The 21,653-nt window shown below is 37.2% G+C and overlaps 1 protein-coding gene across 4 annotated transcripts in view; it reads left to right on the top strand.

Moving 5' to 3' along the window:
- The window catches only part of znf618 (zinc finger protein 618), a 34,035-nt gene extending 24,744 nt beyond the window's left edge, over positions 1-9,291 (top strand). For 3 of the 4 annotated variants that reach the window (XM_055200298.2, XM_055200300.2, XM_055200299.2), the window contains exons 9-13: positions 512-604; positions 3,171-3,215; positions 3,487-3,564; positions 4,287-4,409; positions 5,701-9,291. In XM_055200298.2, coding sequence (XP_055056273.2) covers positions 512-604; positions 3,171-3,215; positions 3,487-3,564; positions 4,287-4,409; positions 5,701-7,232 — 1,871 coding nt within the window. In that variant the 3' untranslated portion in view covers positions 7,233-9,291. The remainder of the gene's footprint in view (positions 1-511; positions 605-3,170; positions 3,216-3,486; positions 3,565-4,286; positions 4,410-5,700) is intronic. The other variant, XM_055200302.2, reaches the window with a different exon arrangement.
- Positions 9,292-21,653: the final 12,362 nt, after the last annotated feature.

Genomic DNA, 21,653 nt, shown 5'->3' with positions numbered 1-21,653 from the left:
AAAAAACATTATTTGTGTAAAAAACACTTAAACACATCCTTACTTTGCATGCATGTTCATGGCCGTAAATGAGAAAAAGTCACAAAATGTCTGGAAGAAAACAGTAACTCAAGTAGTATTTAATCTACATTGTAAATAGAAAAGATAGCTCACTTTACCATCTGTGTCTGTAAAAGTCTTTTTACAGCATTTTACCCCCATTTCAGGATGGTTAAACACCAATATACCAACATATACTGAAAACAAATATTTAATTTGGGTCTGTACAGTTGCTTTGGAACAAAAAAAATGCGGGTCAAATTGACCCCGAACATCAAAATTGTTACAAAATTATTCACGTACACTTCAAAACATATCAGCGTGCCCAAACTTTGCATGCATGTTTATGGCCATCAATGAGACAAAGTCACAAAATTTCAAGAATAAAATAACAGGTTAACTGTTTTTTTCTCTGACACAATAAAAGGGTGAATAGTGTTAATCATTTAACCCTTGATTTTTGTCTTTACAGAAGGTCCTTTTAGCCTTAAAATGGAAGGGAAGTTATCCAGCCCGCCTGCTCAGTCCAGTCGTGCAGACATCAACAATTCTCAGAACTCCAGTGGTAAGTGACATTAATATGAATTATACTTTGGGATTTGGGGTTTTGCAACATGACATCGTTCAACTTTGGCATATTTGACTCTGATAAAGAGTTTGGCCTTTGCTCACACAGTCAAAGATCTCTAGCACCTGTGTGTAGCACTGACCAGACGTGTACTGTGACTTTTAATGACTTTACATCTGCTCATTTTATTTTCCTTAGTCCACTTCTAATGTTAGTGAATGTTTCTTTTACCAAATGTGATCCTGGGCCACAAAACCAGTCATAAGGGTCAATTTTTTGAAATTGAAATTTATATATCATCTGACAGTGATGTATGCCCTACAAAATGACTTTCTTACTTACTATTTTTGACTTGTTTTCAGTAAAAATATCAAAAAATTCTAAAATTTGACTAGAAAAACAGTTTTTGAGCCCATTTTCATGAAATGCATATAATTCGCACGCAGTGTGAAAGTCGTGCAAATACGTACGCCAAATTCCAATTTTGCATGCATATTGGAACGCCAGTCATTCTCGTACACTTATATGGCACATCTTTTTGTGTCGTTTTATTTATTGGTTTCTTATTTTCTTTACCATTGTTCCTTGGGTTAAAAAACACCTTAACCTCTCAGAAATAAAAAAAAAAAAGTTATCACTGGGACAGTACCTTTTCAAAAAGGTACACCTTTGTACCCAAAGAGTGCATATCAGTACTTCAAAGGTACATATTGGTAGTTCAAAGACACACATTTGTACATGAATGGTACATATTAGGACCTTTTTAACTCATTCACCGCCAGCGTTTTTTAAAAAAGTTGCCAGCCAGCGCCAGCGTTTTTCATGATTTTCACTAAAGTTTAATGCCTTCCAGAAAATGTTCTTCTTTAAATATATTAACATTCAATATACCAAATGAAAGAACAGTCCCTCTGCTTTCAAACAAAAAAAAACCGTTTCATCCTACCTTTAGTAGTTGTTTTGTAATCAGCTTTTGAATATGGGTAGGTTTCTGCAAAAACACCACATTTTGAGCAAAAAGCTGAGATAATTCCATTTTTTTGACGTACTTTTCATAGAGATCCCATTCAGAGCGATCTTTAAAACAGACACGGACATGCAGCCGCTTGCCATAGGGTAATGCTTCCGGGTTTAAAAGTTGCCACCTGGTGGATAATAGCGGTATTGCGGAAAGACGGAAAATCTCGTCATTGGCGGGGAAGCGTTTTCTCTTAATTGACGAGATATCTCGTCAATGGCGTTGAAAGAGTTAAAGGGTACTGCCCCGGTGAGAGCTTTACACCTTTATTTTTGACAGTGTAGCGTCTCTCACGCTGTCCCCAATTTTGCTACAAATGTGACCCAGGACCACAAAACCATAAGTCGCACAGGTATATTTGTAGCAATTGCCAACAATACATTGTTTGGGTCAAAATTATTGAAATTTTCTTTTATGCCAAAAATCACTAGGATATTAAATAAAGCTCATGTTACATTAAAGGTGATTTTTCTCAATATTTCGATTTTTTTTGCAAGATTTTCAAATAGTTGCACTGCAAAAAATGACTTTCTTACTTAGTATTTATATAATATTTTGTTTTCATCTAAAAATTCTTAAATCAAGATGTATTTTCTTGATGAAATAAGTCTAGGTTTTAGACAAAAAACACAAAAAATTAAGTGAATTTGTGCTTAAAACAAAATTATTCTTTGAGTGTTTAAGAAAAAACTAAAATGATTTCAAGTTTTTTTTTCTCACCCTATTGGCAAATATTTTTGCTTGTTTTAAAAAACTGGACTTATTTTTTTGGGTTATTTTGCTCATCAAGAAAATACATCTTGTTTTAAGAATGTTTAGATATTTCTACTGAAAACAAGAAAAAAACAAAAAAAGTCATTTTTTGCAGTGTATATGATGGCCAAATATTGTCCTATACATACATCAATGGAAAGTTTATCTATTAAACTTTCATATGATGTATACATATCAATTTCAAAAAATTGACCCTTATAACTAGGGCTGGGTATTGGCAAGGACCTCACGATACGATACATGTCACGATACATGTGGCATGATACAATGCATCACCATACGATACAATACGTTGCATGTTGTGATACTTTGCAATACTTTTTCAGTTTTTTTTAATCAAAAATGTTAAAAAAGAGCAGATTTTTTTGTACTTTTTTTTTTAAACCAGAGTGCTTTCACATGTCAACTTTGAAAGCTGCAGGCGTTTTAAAATGTTATGCCATTTTCTCACTACGGCTAACTTCTGAGACATTGGCCGAATGGCCGTATATGAGCGACAACTACAGCAGTGGCGGAGGAGGTAGTTTGACGCACACAGAGGGATTATATTATTATATTTGAAAATACCAATATTAGAGATGGAAATACAAATACAGTATCGTGGAAAAATTATCACGAAAGTTAGCTGTATCAATATTTTTGCACAGCCCTACTTATAACTGGTTTTGTGGTCCAAATCTAGAGGTGGCCTTTCCTTTTTGCACAACAATACTGTATATATGTCAAAAAATATTTTTGTATATCATTGAAAACGAATTATTTGTCTTTCAGATACTCCAAACAGCCGCGCCTACAGTTCACTACCCAGTCCTCAAAGTACGTGCTTCCAGCGGTTTACCCTTTTCATGTGATATCATTCTTCTCATATTTCATTTCAGTTTTGTTTCTAATGCTAGTGGATCTCGCTCTTCGCCCATCTGTGTGCCATTGCATGGCATTCCAACATTTCAGGTTTATAGTCTTTAAGTTGAAAGCGTGTGGCTGACCTAAATTTGTTAGCAGTAGTGTACGTAGTAGCGTAGCTCTCCACGCTGTGCTATGAGAACATTGCATTGTTCTGAGAGAGAAACTGGACCTTTTGTTCCAGAAACCTTCACGTGTGGAGCCTGTGGAATTCAGTTCCAGTTCTACAACAACCTGCTGGAGCACATGCAGTCCCACGCTGGTGAGTGAGCCACCAAACCCCAAAACCTTTCCAGATTTTACTAATTTGGACTCGCGCTCTGTTTTGTTCACATCATATTCCTGCATCAGCACATGGCTAAAGGTGTAATGCAATGGTTAAAGTTTGACAGATGGGCGAGATGTGAGCGCTGCATATCCGGTTTATTTTTCCGTCTGATCAGTAAATAATTTTCACATCTTTCCTCATCATTTATTCATACTGTACGCCTGCGTGTAATCTGCACCTGTAGGAGCTTCACAGATTTCTGTAGGATTTCATTGTCACCGTTTTATTCAGTCAGGTTGTCTCTTTAATAACAGGGTTCGAGCGAATGGAAATGTTTAAAATGTGCATTGTCAAAATCATTTTCTTGTTATGCTTCTCTCTACACTATTTCATTAGGCAAAAGTTGTTGTGAGTGCATTCATTGGAAAAGTCGTAAAAATTAATTGGTGAAAAGTGTTTATGCGTGGACCCTGTATTAAATTATTCGCCTAATTGTACAAGGCTCCGCTCTGTTTAATGCATTCTACAGTGTTTAAATCCATTACGCTGATTTATTCGGCCGAAAAATATGTGCAGATTTCATAAAGGCTTTCTGTAAACAGCTTTCATTTTTCATATTCCTTCACATGTCTGTGTGGTTTACTTTATTTCCATAGAAAGTGTCCAATAAACATTTAAGTAGTGTATTTCTTTTCTGTTTTTATCCTTTGTTTTAGCCGATAATGAGAACCACGTCAAAGGAGAGTCTCCTAAACCCTCCCAGGCCTCCGCAGTCACACAGGAGCAGGTTTGGAAATCTCCTCAGCCGGCACAGCCCAGGAATCACGTCCCTTCATTCCGTAAGTTCTGGCTCACCAACACAATCCAATCGCTCTTATTTCAAAACCCAGTTTATTATTTACGGCATGCCGATACTTAAAATTCTGCATGTGATGTAGTGTGGTGGGCGGTAGGATCAAAAATTCATTTCACAAAGTGAGTTTTATTTCACGCGATATACGTTTTTCAGCTTTGTTTATATTGTCTTTGGAATAATACAAACTTATTAGCATTTAAAGGACAAGTTCGGTATGTTACACTTAAAGCCCTGTTTTCAGATTGTTTATGATGAAATAGAACGGTTTTGACTGAAATTTGGACATATGATGCTGACCCGAGAATTTTCGTGTGTCTCTTGTATCACCTCCCACCTCTATGATGGCTGTATAGGTGCACTGGAACAATCCTTCCTAAAATGCATTCAACTTTCGTTTACAAAGACGTGAAACTCGCCAAGTGGTCAGGGGTGTTCACTGATATGCTCACAGAAAAATCGCTGCAAAAGATGCATTCCAACAGGTTTTATCGTAGTTTTTGTCCAACTCCACTTGTATTAGATGTGCTGTGAGGTACGGTATTACTCCGCGCCGGGAACTTTGTTTGTATTCTTGCAATTGGCAAAAGTGGATTATCGCCACCAACTGGGCTGGAGTGTCTATTATTCAAGCTCTCAACGGAAGAATGTACGTCCACCTATACACCCATTGTAGAGGTGGGAGGTGAAAAACAAACACCCGAAAATTCTCGGGCCAGCATCATAGGTCCAAATTTCAGTCAAAATCGTTCTATTTCATCATAAACAATCGGAAATCAGGGCTTTAAGTGTAAAATACCGAACTTGTCCTTTAACTAAATGCTCACCACAATTTTAAGATAATGGGCAAGTTAAAGTTAGTTAAAGTAAAAATGCCCCAAAGATAACAACAGATTAACGAGATAGTTTAGCAGAAAATTAAATTTACCCCATGATTTACTCGACCTTAAGCCTAGAAGACCCCCCTATTAACCCCCTGGAGCTGAGTGCATTAACTCTGTGAAGGATGGATCACTTTTTTAGGCTTGAAAGTCATGTTATTTACCGATGAAAAAGCTTGATAGAGCCAGGACATTTACTAAAATATCTTTTTGTGTTCGTCTGAAAGATAATGGAGATATGTGTCTTTATGGCTTGAGGGTGACCAAATCATGGGGTAATTTTCATTTTTCGCTATCATAAAGTCTTGATGGACAAAGTCTTGTTTTTAAATCAGTTACTTATCTTGTAGGCTATTGAAGATAGCTTTATTGATTGACGACTCTGTCTTTTTGCAGAAAACCGATTATTCCCAGAAAAAGAGAGGCAACAGGTGGCAGAACGTTTGCTGAGAGTGATGTGCGTGGACCTTGGACTCCTTGGCGTTCTTAGCAGTAAGGACTTCCTCAAACTGGCTCAGACCCTGGTGGATACCGGATCACGTAACGGTGCCTACTCCATCCGTGAGGCCTTGGGAGATATGAGCTCGCTGGCTCTCAAGCAGCTTCCCCGTATGTACAATCAGGTCAAAGTGAAAGTCACCTGTGCCCTTGGTTCCAACTCTTCCCAGGGCATCGCAGTAACCTGTCATTCACAGACTATAGGACCCGACTGCTGCTATTTGCTAACGGCGTATCAAGTCGAGGGCGTACGACTCAAACGCTACGTGCTGGGACTGAAAGAGGCCTCTCTGCGGGAAGGTCCGGAGCAGATCCATCACTGGGTCCAGAATGTTCTGTCGGAGTTCGTCATGTCGGAAATTCGCACGGTCTACGTGACGGAACCACGCTTGTCTTCGTTGGCCTTTTGCGGTCGCAGCGGACTGAGTCTACGTTGCGCGTCTTGCTCTCTGAGTGCCACGGTTCAGGCCGTCCTTGGCCGCCGCAGCCTGCAGGCACGTGGGCTCCACGAACTAGGCGATCTTCTGGCCACGTGCCGCGACATTGCCGCATCGACCAGTTTCAGTCACGAAGGGAAATCTGCAGAGGAACCGTTCGCTCCACCCTGCTGGGATCCGATTGCAGAGGCGCTGCTCAAGGTTCACGAGAACTTTGAGGCCACCTGCGAAGCATACGGCCGGTCCAAGAGCACGGTGCCGCTCCTGCAGGGACTCAACAAGCACCTCCTCGGCACGCTCGCTTGTTTGCTCGCACCGTTAAGACAGGCAGCGCTGGAGCTCGGTGTGGAACGCTGCCCCACACTGCAGCTCGTATTCCCCGTCTACCTCCGTCTCGAAAAACTTTTCACCTCCAAAGCTGGCGAGGCCGGTGCCGGCAGTAAGCTGTGCCACTACTTCCTCGAGGCCCTGAAGGAGAACTTCAAAGTAGAGCGCGTCCATCAAGTCGCAATGATCCTGGACCCTCAAATGAAGCTTCGCCCAGTCCCGGCGTATCAACACGAGGACATTATCTCGCGAGTGTGCGACATGGCCGCTAACATGAGGGAAGCTGGAAGCGGCGGATCCGGAGGGGCGGCCGTGGACGAGCGGGATGCAGACGGACCTTTGGCGCCCAAGCGCGGCCGTGTGGATTGTGGGTTAGAGAGGGCGTCGTGCAGCCCCGAAGAGCCTCAGGTACGAAAAGAACTGTTCCAGTACCTCGGTGAACCACTGTTTAATGGCACAGGTGACCTGTTACAGTACTGGGGTTCGGTGATGGACAGGTACCCCAGACTGTCGAAGTTGGCCTTGTGGTTGCTGGCCGTACCCGCTGTAGCTGTGCACGGAGAATGCGTGAACATCTGCGAGCAAGCTTTAGCCATGAAGAGAAAGCAGCAGGTCAATGCGGAGGAGATGAATAAACTGGTCTTCCTCAAGAGCAACTTTGCTTGAGGTGGCTCAGGGCTTATGGCACCATAGACTGTTTTAAACCAGATGCATCACTTCACACCTTCCAAAAAACCACAAGAGTCGAACGATGGGTGCGTGATAGACGTTTACAAAGAAAACATACACTGACAATTCATCAACAAATGCCAATTGAGACGAACTTGGGAACACAATGAAAAAGCGCTCTGCCCCACAGATGCAAACCTCTGACTTTAACGTCTCAGTTGAACAACCACATAGATGAAATAAAATCGATAGTTTGCGTGCCATCCATCCGTCATGTCTTTCTGTGGAACGTTTCCGGATTTGAGCCGGTGGATTGTTTATGTCCATGACGACCGTGGTCAAACTGGGGTACTTGGTTAAAGCCATTTGTTGTTTGTTTTTCTTTTGCAATTACGCCTTTACGAAAATCACAAAGACACTCTTTGCTGTGACAGCTCGAATACCTCTCGTCAGCGGTTTAGCAGTGGGCAGATGAAAGTCTGAGATGGACCACTCGCACCTCTGATCCAGTGATCTCAGTTAATCGGTTAACTAAGTTAATCTCCGTCAGCGTGTTAAACGGCCAGCAGAACTCACATGCTTTCTAATAATTTATGAATTGTTTTGTCAGTTTTCACGATAGTGTCGCAATAACATGTTCAGTAGCACAGGTTCAACTTTCAAGAATAATGCCTTGCACCTTTGTAGCAGCCGTTGGTTTTATTTATTACAATACTGCCTGCAATACCTACAACAGCCACTTGGACCCCAAAGGTTTCGTTTCGCTTTGATTTATTCATATCGGATGGAGTATCTCTAGTAATAGGGCTATGTAATGTAAAAATGGTCTCTCACTGTCCCAGTACACACCTCCATGAACAGAGGCAGCTACCTGCTTAGTTTGAAGGGATTTTCTGACGTCGAGAGGTTAACGTTAATCGAATATTTCATTATTATTTATGCACTGGATTTCTTTTATCGGTATCGTCCTCGTTTATCAGCAGCAGTTTAATAGATTTAATAGAAAACGTTCATTTAGGACCAAAGTATAGTTTGCCATTGTGAATAATTGCATACGGTTTCTGCTTTCTCATTGATGTTTCGACCACATGTTTGTCCTCTGCCTTGAAACAACATTTTGTTTCAGAAGCGTTTAAGTGAACGAGCACTTCACTTCCATGATAAAATAAAGAGTATTTTCCAGTAGTTTTTCAAAGGAAAGATGTGATTAGTATTATATAGTTTGTCTCGTAATGCCTTGAACATCTTTGTGTGATTATACAGATATGCATGCAGACAATATAAGAGTTTATATCTTTAGCTGGCGGGAATCTACGGACTCGAAAGTGCCGTCGAGCGAGGAAGCATGTGGTCGGACGCGCGGTCTCGCATCCTTCAAATAAAGATGACGATACCGGCTAGCATGTGCAGAAATGTAAAAAAAAATGAGGCTTTGATAACCGGGGCTCAGAAACAGAGACGGCTGCTGTTGAATATGGTTGTGTTTCTCTCTAACCACAAGAGGGCAGAAGTATCTCAGAAATCTCCAAACATCTTACCTCTGTTTTCTATTCAAGCATTTCAGATATTTTGATAAACTCAGTCTATGATATTGACAGATTTCATGAAGGCTTTTTTTCTGGATGAACGCACGAACGAACGAACGAACGTGTGTCTCTGGGGAAACGTGGACGTTTGTAGAACATGAAATGCAGCAGTGTGACGACAAATACTAATCTGAAAGTATAAAACACTGTTTTAAACGCGATTATTTATGGATACGACACGGTTGTTAATATTCCTCTTTCTGTTTGTTCAAGAAGGGTTTGATTTCTTCCTGTTTCAGTCCCGTCTGCGTTTGTCTTTGACAGGCATTTTTTTTCTTCTGGTTTTGTGTATTAAGTTGTTTCAGCTGTAGGTCTAATTTATACTTTTTTAACAACACTATTTTTATAAACATGACTGATGATAGAGTTTTCTCTCCTTATCAACTGTCAGTAGTACACTGCGCTCTTCTGAGAATCTATATTTACTCCTGTAGTATGTGCTGTGAGAATAAAATATCTTCAAAAATGAACACGTTTGCTTTGTTCACACTTTATTTTGTTGTGTTAATGCTTACACCAGTACTGATTTGAAATATGAATGAATTACATTTACTTGTAAAACCTGAAGGCTTTACTGTAGGGCTGCATACTGATTAATTGCAACTAATTGTTTGCAAAATAAAAGTTTTTGTTTACATCATATATGTGTGTGCTGTGTTAAATAATTATATATAAATACCCACACATGCATGTATAATTTTAAGAAACAAATAGATGTATATATTAAGTATGTAATATAAATTATATATAAATATAAAAATGTAACTACACATGTAAATATTTCTTAAATTATTATATATAAATTATTATTAAATTACATATGGTGTAACAAAAACTTTTATTCTACATGTGATTAGTTGTGATTAATTGTTATGTGTTCTATGAAACTTGTGAAGTTTGATGCTGCTCTCTCTACAAACACAATGAAAGGTAACTTTATGAAGAAAGTCAATCATACTGGTTTAAATAACAGTCATAACATTTGGATATGTAATGTTTAGGTAAGTTTAACAAAAAATACACCACGTTATATATAAAACTTATGAGTCGTTTTCTTGACAGGGTTTAGATCAGTCTTCTCCAACATAGTGCCCGTTGGCACTATGTCTGTGAGTTGCCCACCAAAGCACATTCTATTAGCCTCAATTTAAATTTATTTATTACATATTTTTATATTAGCTTGGCTGCTTTTATGCATGTTAACATTTTTAACAATTATGAAACATATCAAAAAGTAAAATAAAATCAACAAGTAAAACAAAAAAGTTTTGAGCAGACTAGATCAAAAAAGTAGCCCTCCAGATTGTTTTATTCATTGTTGTAGCCCTTTTTCTCAAAAAGATTGAAAGCTCTGGTTTAGATGAATCCAGGCCTTAGTTATGTTAAAATATTTAAGTACAAACAAACCTTACAAAAACATCACAGGCAGTGGCATAGCAAGTGAGTCCCGGGCCCATATGCAAAAAAATTTACGGGCCCCCTTAAGCCAAAGACCCCCCACCAACCTTGCCCCTTGGCACTGTTAACTGTGGCGCGCAGGTCTATTAACAACATATACTTTTATAAGGTAGTCACATATTTTTACTTTACTTTTTTACTTTAAAGGGTAGATTTAAATAAAGAAAAACAAAATGTTTTGGGTAGTTTTTGACTTGTGACTAACTTCTCCGCCTTCTCTTTTCTCTTTGAGGCCCTACTTTTATGTTTTTTATTTGTCCATCCTTAATGTTCATGTAGATACGAACGTTCTCACACTGTGTTTTCTTATATTTTTTGGCGCTGTGATGCGTCATGTAAAAAAATGATGGCGTAGTAGTCTACGGCAGCCGTAAAGTGCAAAAAAATGTATAAACGCAAACAAGAAATTAGACATTACGGAGAAATAAGAAATCACTACACATGATATGCATACAAAAATATATTTACAAAATGAAAATTCTGTCATCATTTACTCATTCTCATGTTGTTAAAAACCTGTATACATGTCTTTGTTCTGATGAACACAAAGGAAGATATTTTGAGAAATGTTGGTAACCAAACTCTTCATGAGCCCCATTCACTTCCATCATATTTCTTTTTCCTACTATGGAAGTGAACGTGGCTCACAAACGGTTTGGTTACAACATTCCTTAAAATATCTCCCTTCGTGTTCATCAGAACAAAGACATTTCTACAGGTTTGTAACAACATGAGAGTGAGTAAGTGATGACAAAATTATTATTTTTTTAGGGGAAACTATCCCTTTAATAGCCTGTATCTCTAATTACACAATAATGGATGAATCTGCATTAAGGAAATTTACATTTTTTTTAAGGCTGTTGATGGTTTGTTATGTGTTGCTAACGTTATCCTCAGCGTGTCCTAGCCTGACTCATTTTCTACTAACATCATCTAGATCAGTGGTTCTCAAACATTTTCTTGTGTATAATGCATCCTTTCGTGTCCCCTTAATAAAATGTATGACATAAAAACTTTACATTTAAATGAAACAAAACATTTTATTATGTTGGTAAGCACCCTTGTTTATCTAAGATTTAAATACACAGAATTTATGGTAAATTAATGTATTTTATAAAATTAAACTTGGGCCCCCCCTGGGTGCCACGGTCCCCAGTTTGAGAACCACTGCCCTAGATGTACTGATTTAATGAGAATAATGCACTACAAACGCATCAGTGAGCAAAGTTATTTGACTCACATGTAATCTTATTTAAACCTCTTTCATCAAGTTCATCACATTCAATCTTTTTGCCACAGCTCTCTTACTAAAGGACTCTGCAGTAGTTAAGAGGTCATGCAAATAGAATAAAGGGAAAATGTTTCTAATGCACTAATATCAGTAGACAGCAGGTGGCAGTAAAATCTTTGCTTTGCCGTTTTAAATGTTTTTATTGAACAGTAGAGCTCTGTTATTATGACTTGTCAAACATGTGTTTCAATTTTACTCCATTCAGCTGTTTGATAAAAACAGGAAACAGAAGACTCGCCGGCTTTATTGTATCTCTCCTTCAAGCTGAAGTTGATTTTGTGACTTAATGTAACAATTATTTCAGACTTTTAATACAAATAAAGCATAGTTTCATCACACACACACACACACACGCATATATATATATATATATAATTATCTAAGAATTACACACTGCACCTTTAAAATGAACTCTAAACCTTTAACATCTGCCACTCATAAGGAAATTATTTTACAAATAGACAATACCTGTCTATAAAACAGATTTTAAGTCAACTATCCCATTACTTTTGACCCCTTTAAAAAGGATGGGTCTGAGTAAAGAGAGTGTGCACTGTATCTGTGCTTTCACACACCCACCGGCAAGAACGGCAAAGTGGCCGGAAGTCTTCCATAAACATAATTGGCTGGCTCTGCCTAGGTTATTTGCATAAGGCGATCTGATTGGCTGACGCTCGCGTTGCCGCTTGAAAAGTTGAGAAATGTACAACTTCTGCCACGAGCAACGTGCACAATTTTTAACAAAAAATTTCATTTCGTGTATTGTACCAGATTTAGCCAAAGGCTAATTTTCATCCATACTCCCCCCAGGCAGGTCAATGCTAAATAACATTACACAGACAATACCTACAGTATGTTCGCATACAATTAAAGCATACATACACAAATACTGTCAGGGACATTAAAAAATAGATCAATTAACTACAACTATTTCAATGGTTACATAATTGGTTCGATTTAAAAAAAGATTTTATCTTCAATAAAAAAAAAAAACATGAGTTTTACACCCTTTAATATCCTCTGGTAGGGACTTCCACTGTTTAGTGGCTTTCACTGCGAAAGCTGATAGTCTAAATGCGGAATCACTCATAAGTGATAGTCTGATAGATCTCATAGAGGTTTCACAGCAAAGAAGAATAAAATCACATAATACAGGAGGGATCAGACCATAGGATTTTATGAACCATACACAAACTTGAATAAAATCTTAAATTGTCAAAGTTTAAAAAATTATGTTTCTCTTTGATCCTACAAGAGTAAAAATGATTTGACTTTTTATCTAAAATTTTTGATGTCTGTTTATATAGAGATTTTAAGGGTTTAATAACAATTTCACCAGCTTGACCCCAACAAGGGCCTTTGCTACATCAAAAGAAAGACATTGTCTAATTTGTCTAAAGTTGGTCATACTGTGTTTAATATTTCTCACCATTTTGTTTACGTTTTTTAAAAGTTGAGATTTGAGTCCAGTATAATACTAAGATAATTGAGCTCATTTACTATTTCTATCTTTTCACCTTTACTAGATATCTCAACATCAGAAGATTTAACCTTTGTTTTTGAGAAAAAAAAATCCTTTTGTTTTACTGATATTTAAGCTAAGGCATGACTGTTCCAGCCACTGTGTAATCCTTTCTATAGCAGCTTTTAACTTCTCAGATGCTAATTCTGCTGTTTTGGCATGTGTGAAAATAACAGAATCATCAGCATACATTTGACTTGTTTCCCTTCACACTGTTACGGGAGATCATTAATATACAAGCTAAATAGTAAGGGACCTAGTACTGATCCTTGGGGTACACCCACTGTATAATGCAAATTACAGGACTTAACCCCTTAAATTTTTGCACATTGTTGTATGAAATTACCCATGCCAAAGCTTCAGGTGAAAATTGAAATGTAGACAATTTAGTAAGGAGAACTGTATGATTAAGGGTATCAAAGGCTTTACGTAGATCTAAAAATATAGCACCAACAAATCCTCCTTTGTCAACTTTAGACTTTATTTGCTCTATCAAATGTAAAGTAGCTGTTTCAGTAGAATGATTTACTCTGAAGCCAAATCGCATACAATGTAGGCCAGACTCAATGGTATTAAGATAGGATGTCAGTTGTTTAAAGACAATCTTCTCTGCAACCTTTGAGAGTACCAGCAGTATGCTTATGGGTCTGTAGTTACTACTGTAACTTCATAATGGTCTCCAGATTTAAAAATAGGAGTAACAATGGCTTTTTCCATGCAGTAGGAAAAACAATACCTTTAAATGACAAATTAATTAAATGAGTGATAACCGGAGTTAAACTATCTTTGTGAGTTATATGTAACTGGAATAAATTAACACAAAATGTGCCTCTGTTCAAACATTATATATATATATATACATTTCTCTACCAAAAATATAAAATTTTATAAAGTGATGTTTTCCAGAGTGGAAACGAAAGGTTTGGCATCTTAATATAATCATCCATCATTGGAGCTCTTGAGTGCTTGATTTATAGCACAAAATCCTCACAGAGATCAACCAGGTCTTCAGATGGTTACTCCATGCTGAATTCAGCCACGTGATTTGGTTGGGAGATGATCAGTGTTAAGCTTATATGAGCTGTTGATCTTTTGTTGAGTCATCCTTCTCTTTTATAATCTGATATAGCCGTTGAGATAAATAAAATGCATTTTGATGAGTTTTGTCTTTTATGATGGTTCCAGATCAATTGCATCATCGTGGTTATAAACATCAGCCAGTTCCTGTTGTGATGTCTTTAACATGCAGTCTCAGCAAGCCTGAAGAGATCAGATCTACAGACTATATGATTTCTGTCACCGCGGGTCAAAAAACCTCCTTTGAAAGTTTGAATGGTTTATGAATGTAGATGGGATGGAGATCACGTTGTGTTGGCTAGCTTTAGCAGCTTAATCAAAAGATTGACAAAGTGGCTGAAGATCACAGGACATTTGTTTAAAATCTGAATGCAGAGGCTGAATGAAATATTGGAAAAGTCTTGCTTCCGAATTCTTGACTTGTCATCGCAATTCACTTTTAGATGGGTTGATGTTTGGTTTGATGAATGTCTTGTGTCTAGCGATTGGAATTTTGTCTGCATGCATTTAAACCGTCTGCTCTGTACTGTGGGCCAAAAATGTTCCTCTGGCAGCTGTGCTCTTCTTGCTATATGCTCTTAAATTTAAATAAAATAAATTCAAGCTAATCACAAAACCATTGTGTGCCATGTTTGTTTTGAGAATGGTTACATAATCCAGTAAACAACACATAGCCTTATAACCCCTTACATCACATTTTGGTAAAAACGTGCTCCAGATGAAAATAATTTACCTACCCTCGTGTTATTTTTTCATAAAACGCAGACATGGATTTTTAAAACATCTTCATAGAATAACACCCCATGACCTCAGGCTATCAAAAAGCAACATGAAAGTCACGCGTAAGTCTTCTGGAGCCTTTGAAAAACAAAAAGAAATCTTATTTTAATTATCACTTAATAAATTGCAATAACTCTTCAAACATGATCATGCTTCTGATATCACAATATTTAATGGTATACAACTTGATGCGATACAATTCTCTCTCTTTTTTTTAGGAGAATAGCCACGTCTGTGTGTCTGGCTTTGCTTGCTGACTGTTGTATAAGTAGGATTTATTTAGTGATTCTTGTTTACACCTGCAAACTCCACTAGATGTCATCATCACCAGAACTTCAAACTCATTTTGCTGATCATTTTCTGTCTGTGCACAACATGAAATAACACATTTGCCTCTTAGTGTATTTGTGAAGTCTTGGTACCACGTCTGCAACTAGATTATTTTAGTATTTTATATTTAGTTTTTTGATTTGTCACATTTTCCCATTTCTCTCTCCATTTGGATTTGGTCTGCTTTGCTTTAAATAGATTTGGCACGACACTGCATCATATTGTCAGTGGTTTCTAATCTAAGTTAAAATATGTCAAGTTCATATCCTGATGACAATAAAAATCACGATGATTCTTGGTAGACTATTGGATTGGAAGGGCAAAAGGTCATGGGTTCGATAGCCAGCGAGCAAACATACTGATAAAAGTTGCTTTGGATTAAGGCATCTGCACATTAACTGTAAATTATGTAAGTGTTGTCCGGAAACTTTCCATGGGAATTTAATCTGGTGAATTTTGAAAATATACCAAATTGGAAACTTAACGGTAATTATTTTGAAATGTAATATACATTTATATAAACTATATAATATACAAACATAAATAAACATTTTGTTTGGTCAAAAGCAGACATGCATGCAAGGTAATGCAAATGTAAAAAAAAAATGACGTCTTGACTTGATTTAATCAATTAAAGTAGAACTTTAATTGATTCTTTCTTTGAATAACACAAAAACATAATAAACATTATTATGCTTGTAATAAACGTAATAAACTTAATTGTGTTTGTCCAATAAATGTGTCCAAACTTTTGTGTGTTAAAGTAATTCTGTATGATAACAGAAAACTGGCTAGCAGAATGTAGAAGAAAGAGCATCACAGCTACATGATAGCTAGCCTCATAAATTTTCATTGAAATAGTGCTAGCTTACATTTAGATATCTGATTTACTGGTTAGCTGGCTCCCGTTAAATCACAGATATTCCCGTAAATTCACATATATTCCCGTTAAATCACATATATTCCTGTAAATTCACATATATTCCCATTAAATCACATATATTCCCGTTAAATCACATATATTCCTGTAAATTCACATATATTCCCATTAAATCACATATATTCACGTTAAATCACATATATTCCGGCTTATTCAAATATATTCCCGTTAAATTACATATATTCCGGTTTATTCAAATATATTCCCGTTAAATCACATATATTCTGGCTGATTCACATATTACCGTTAATTCACATATATTCCTGTTAATTCACATATATTCCCGTAAAATCACATATATTCTTGTTAAATCACATATATTCCTGTTAAATCACATATATTCCCGTTAATTCACATATATTATCATTAAATCACATATGTTCCCTTTAATTCACATATATTCCTGTTAATTCACATATATTCCCGTTAAATCACATATATTCCCATTAAATCACATATATTCTTGTTAAATCACATATATTCCCGTTAAATCACATATATTCCCGTTAAATCACATATATTCCCATTAAATCACATATATTCTTGTTAAATCACATATATTCCCATTAAATCACATATATTCCCGTTAATTCACATTTATTACCATTAAATCACAAATATTACTGTTAAATCACATATATTCTAGCTAATTCACATATATGTCAGGTCTTAAATTATATCTAGTCTTTGTGACAGGGTTCTGGCAGTACCATGTTTATGTGGGAGATGCGTGGTTTTAGTATTGAATTATTCTGACCATTATTCTATTTTCATTGTCTACGTCTGCACTTGGGTTCGTTCCTTGTTAAAACCTCACAATATATTCCTGTTAATTCACATTTATTACCGTTAAATCAAATATATTACTGTTAAATCACATATATTCCCGTTAAACCACAAATATATCCGCTGATTCACATATATTCCCATTAAATCACATATATTCCCGTTAAATCACATATATTCCTGTTAAATCACATATATTCCCGTTAATTCACATATATTACCGTTAAATCACATATATTACCGTTAATTCAAATATATTCCTGTTAAATCACATATGTTCCCTTTAATTCACATATATTCCTGTTAAATCACATATGTTCCCTTTAATTCACATATATTATCATTAAATCACATATGTTCTCTTTAATTCACATATATTCCTGTTAAATCACATATATTACCGTTAATTCACATATATTCCCGTTAAATCACATATGTTCCCTTTAATTCACATATATTCCTGTTAAATCACATATATTCCCATTAAATCACATATATTCTCGTTAAATCACATATATTCCCATTAAATCACATATATTCCCGTTAATTCACATTTATTACCGGTAAATCACAAATATTACCGTTAATTCACATATATTATCATTGAATCACATATATTCCCGGTAATTCCCATAGAAAGTTTTCAGCCTTGAAAATTCCCAGAATTTTCCAACCCTAGTCCAGACCTAGACAGCAGATGCCCGATCCGCACCAAAGTATGCAGATCCGGTGTGGGTCCGGTGCAGGTCTGGCCCGGAGTCATCTACTGTCTGGGGAGGTGCAAAAGAAAAAGAATGAGTTGTTTTGTAGAATTATTTCAGTAAAGGGTAATTTTCAGTTTTAGACAATGTGACAGTTATTGAAAGTTACAGTTTGTTTTCGTAGTACAATTACTCTGTAGACCAAAAGTTTGATTTCCCCAGCCTGATCTCACGTGAATTCATACATATTTTGCTAATTCATATGAATTCATATGAAGTGAAATGTACAAATATGTGCGATTGTTATAAAAACAATAATGAAACCCTGTCCCTCACTCCAATGTCACAGGGGCGAAAGCAAAACGTACGAATGTGGTCGTACGAATTAGCCACCTCGTAAAACACATACAAATTGCCATGAGATTGTGTCGAATTCCCTATAGGGTCTTATGGATAATCATATCCTACTTTGTTTGTTTGTTTCTAAAGTTGAGCTCTGTATTGCTGACCTACACATGGTGTAGATAATTGTGATTGTTAATGTGACATGCAACAGGGTGTTAATCCTAAAGTTAAGTGTAGAAAAATAGTTTGCTTTTACCAAAGCAAATTAAAACCATTATTAACAGGTCACTGGCATGTAAAAACGACTTTTGAATTTTATTCCTGTTTTCCACAGACTGTAGGTTTGCATTTTCCGCTCCTTGAAGCGTTTGTATTCCGGTTAAGAAACTTTTATTAAAATTGTGCAGTTTTACAGCACTTCAGATTAAGACACTCTCTGTGACCCTTGGTGGGTGTTGATGGTGGTTTATTGCAAAAATTGCATGCGTGTCTGAATTAAATTGCACGATTGCTTTTAACTGGATCCAATTAGGAATTTTATTGCATTAAACCGGTGTCTGGGATTTTACAACCATTTCAGTATCAGCGTAACAGAAAGTTGAAGCCGCTCCTACATTAAAGGAAATGACATCAGGTAGAGGTTAAATAAAGTTTTTTTTTAGTATGGTTCATTCAAGTACTTAAGTTAGGCGTCGTTATAGGTGTTTAAGCCTTCATAAAATTTCTTCTGTTTGTAGCCGATATTAAACTTGAGTCCTGTCTGTGTGTTACTGTACTGAGACAGCAGATCTGTAGTTTAGCCGCAGGGTGATGCTGTAAAGCTCTCTGTGCTGTTAATTCATCGGTCCGTGTTTTTATAGTAGCACATCGCTGTAAGTGCTTAACACAAAGCGGCTAATGAGGCCTTTAACCACCTCCATATGCACACGAACAAACCGCAGGGAAAGACGCCATTACATCATGTGTTCAGCCGTCACAGCGGGTTACTAAAATTCATTCATTACATCCTAAAAAGGTCAAGGGAACAGAAATGATTATATATAGATGTTTTATATAGATTTTATAGATCAGTTGTTTAAATTCCTTGTGATAAATAGATTTTTCAATTTTTATTACACTGAAACCAAACATTGATGCTCTTAATCTTATAAAATGAGACTTATATTTCACAGACAGAATCACATATTCCTTCAATTCAAACTTTTACCCAATCCTGTAAGATGACGAGACTTTATAAGACAAATATCTCACGATTTTGATTTGAAGGTCTGGTGAAGACTTCATGTTGAGATCTTGGCTGGATTGGTGGATGACTTCATTCTCAGATGACAGTGACGGGCTTTTACATCACCTCTGTGTCCTGCTGAAGATTAGATTGAATGTCGGGATGCCAACTGCTCGCGCTTATGATTCTAATTAAGCGCCCGTTCATGACGTCAGGGTGACCGGGAGGTTTATAAAGAGCTTTCCGGTCTGAATGACACATCCGTTTCATGTCTGTCAGTTCCTTTTTTATGGAGAGATTTCAGGAAAAGCACATCCTGTCCATGCTGGATATATGTGCCGGACAAGGGAGAAATGTGGTAAATGTCTCCACAATAACATGCATTTCCTACATTTTATTTATTAAAGTGGACATGTCGATAAACGTCACGTGACTCAAAATTGAAAAGTGTATTTACAACTTACCAGGTTGCCCAATGTCCTCGCTGACACTCTTCCAAACGAGGTCCTTTTTATTCCTGTCTCTATAGAAATAAGTTGTGTCGTATTGCTCCGGGTGACTGCTCACGGACAATATCAAGCCTTTATGCTGCATGAGTGACTCCGGGCGGGCCAAAGTTCAAATTTTTCAACTCGGACGTCAGCCGAAAATTTGCGTCAAATGCAAAATGCACAAAAAGCACCATTTGTGCGTACCACGCCAGACGCTCAATTCGCGCGAACTAGACGCCCGAATGATGCAGAATTGCGTCTACCACGCCGCACTAAACATCTTAGTGTGGGTTTTCACCAAACGCAAAGCGTGCAATCGCATCGCGTTGCTCGCTCTAGATTACTCGCGGGATTTAACTGCGTGTCATGCGAATTTTTCGCTCAAGTTGAATATTTTCAACTTGAATGAAGACGCGTTTGAGGCGAATAGCGCGTGTTTTCACGGCAAACGCGCCGCCCATATTGCGTCATTCGCATCGCCCCACGCGAGGACGCGTCTGATTGCGTCTTTGCATTGACTTTGTATGTAATCTACTCGCGCAAATCGTTAAACTCGCATCTGGTGTAAACCCACATTTATTCACGCCGCGCAACCTCCACATGCGCGTCAACACGTCTTCACATTGACTTAACATTTAATTCACTCGCGCTATACGCCTCTACCGCGGCTGGTGCGAAAGCAGCATTATGACGTTTGCTTGGTTTTTACATTAAAAAACATCAAAAGCATTAAGTAATAGGCTATTTTATACCCTGGTTTTGATGGGCAGGCCACATTGAAGTCTTACACATAAACGCCCACTGCTATGATCGGTTTTACGTAGTAAACTAGCTCAACTCTTATGTCATTACAAGTGGGGAATTGTTGAATTTGTGTTCTGACATTATCAGTCAAGGTATTGAAAAATGAATACTTTTGTGTAGTAAATCAGGAATTTTTTGGAGGTTTTGACTTTAAAGCTGCAATCTGTAACTTTTTGGTTGAAAATAAACAACAATAAACAGTACAAAATAAGTGTTCATCAAAACGGTCTCCTTGCTACGATTGTCAATGGTTACTTACTAAGCATATAATAATAATGATTTATAAGTCTGATTGGATTTCGATCTATGTCTCCACGGCAACGTTCCAACCTTCCTCTTGTGCCGGATGTTTAACGTCGCCTTCTGTGTGAAACAGAGCAAAACTAATCAAAAACAGAGCAAAACCACTTTCAAAACACATTCAACCTTGTTTACTATAATCGTTGACTGGGTTGCGTGCGTATGTGTCTATCAAAAGATGATCTAGATCCTACTGGGATAGGGGCTTGTTTGTTTTGGTTATTAGAAATATCAACAACGGTTCCCAGAAAACGCTTACCCCACATTTAATACTTCAAGCTCCTAAGAAAGACTTTTAAAAAATAATTCACCGAAAAATGAAAATTCTGTCGTCGTTTACTCACTCAACACAAGGGAAGAATGTTTGTAACCAAACAGATCAGAGGCACCATTCACTTCCACAGTATTATTTTGTCCTAATATGGAAGTCAATAGTGCCCCAGATCTGCCCTGTTACAGTACAAACATTCTTCAAAATATCTACCTTGGGTTCAGCTGGTTTGGAACAACTTGAAGGTGAATAAATGATGACAGAATTTCCACCTTTTTGTGAACCATCCCTTTAAGAGACTGACACTTTGTGATACCTTTGGTTTTAGTCAGTAGGTTGTCTACTTTGTAAAATGTAGTGTTGATACATGGTGGACAGGAGAAGGTGTTATTCTTGTGTTATATCAGCCATCTTTAAACATCTCTTTTTTAATCAGATTTATGGACTGGATGTAACTGTTGTATAAGATGTGCTCTCTCTCTCTCTCTCTCTCTCTCTCTCTCTCTCTCTC

The sequence above is a fragment of the Misgurnus anguillicaudatus genome, chromosome 22, assembly GCF_027580225.2.
Source record: "Misgurnus anguillicaudatus chromosome 22, ASM2758022v2, whole genome shotgun sequence".
Taxonomy (NCBI): domain Eukaryota; kingdom Metazoa; phylum Chordata; class Actinopteri; order Cypriniformes; family Cobitidae; genus Misgurnus; species Misgurnus anguillicaudatus.
The sequence above is the reverse complement of the archived record's forward strand: the minus strand, read 5'-3'. Positions and strand labels throughout refer to the sequence as shown.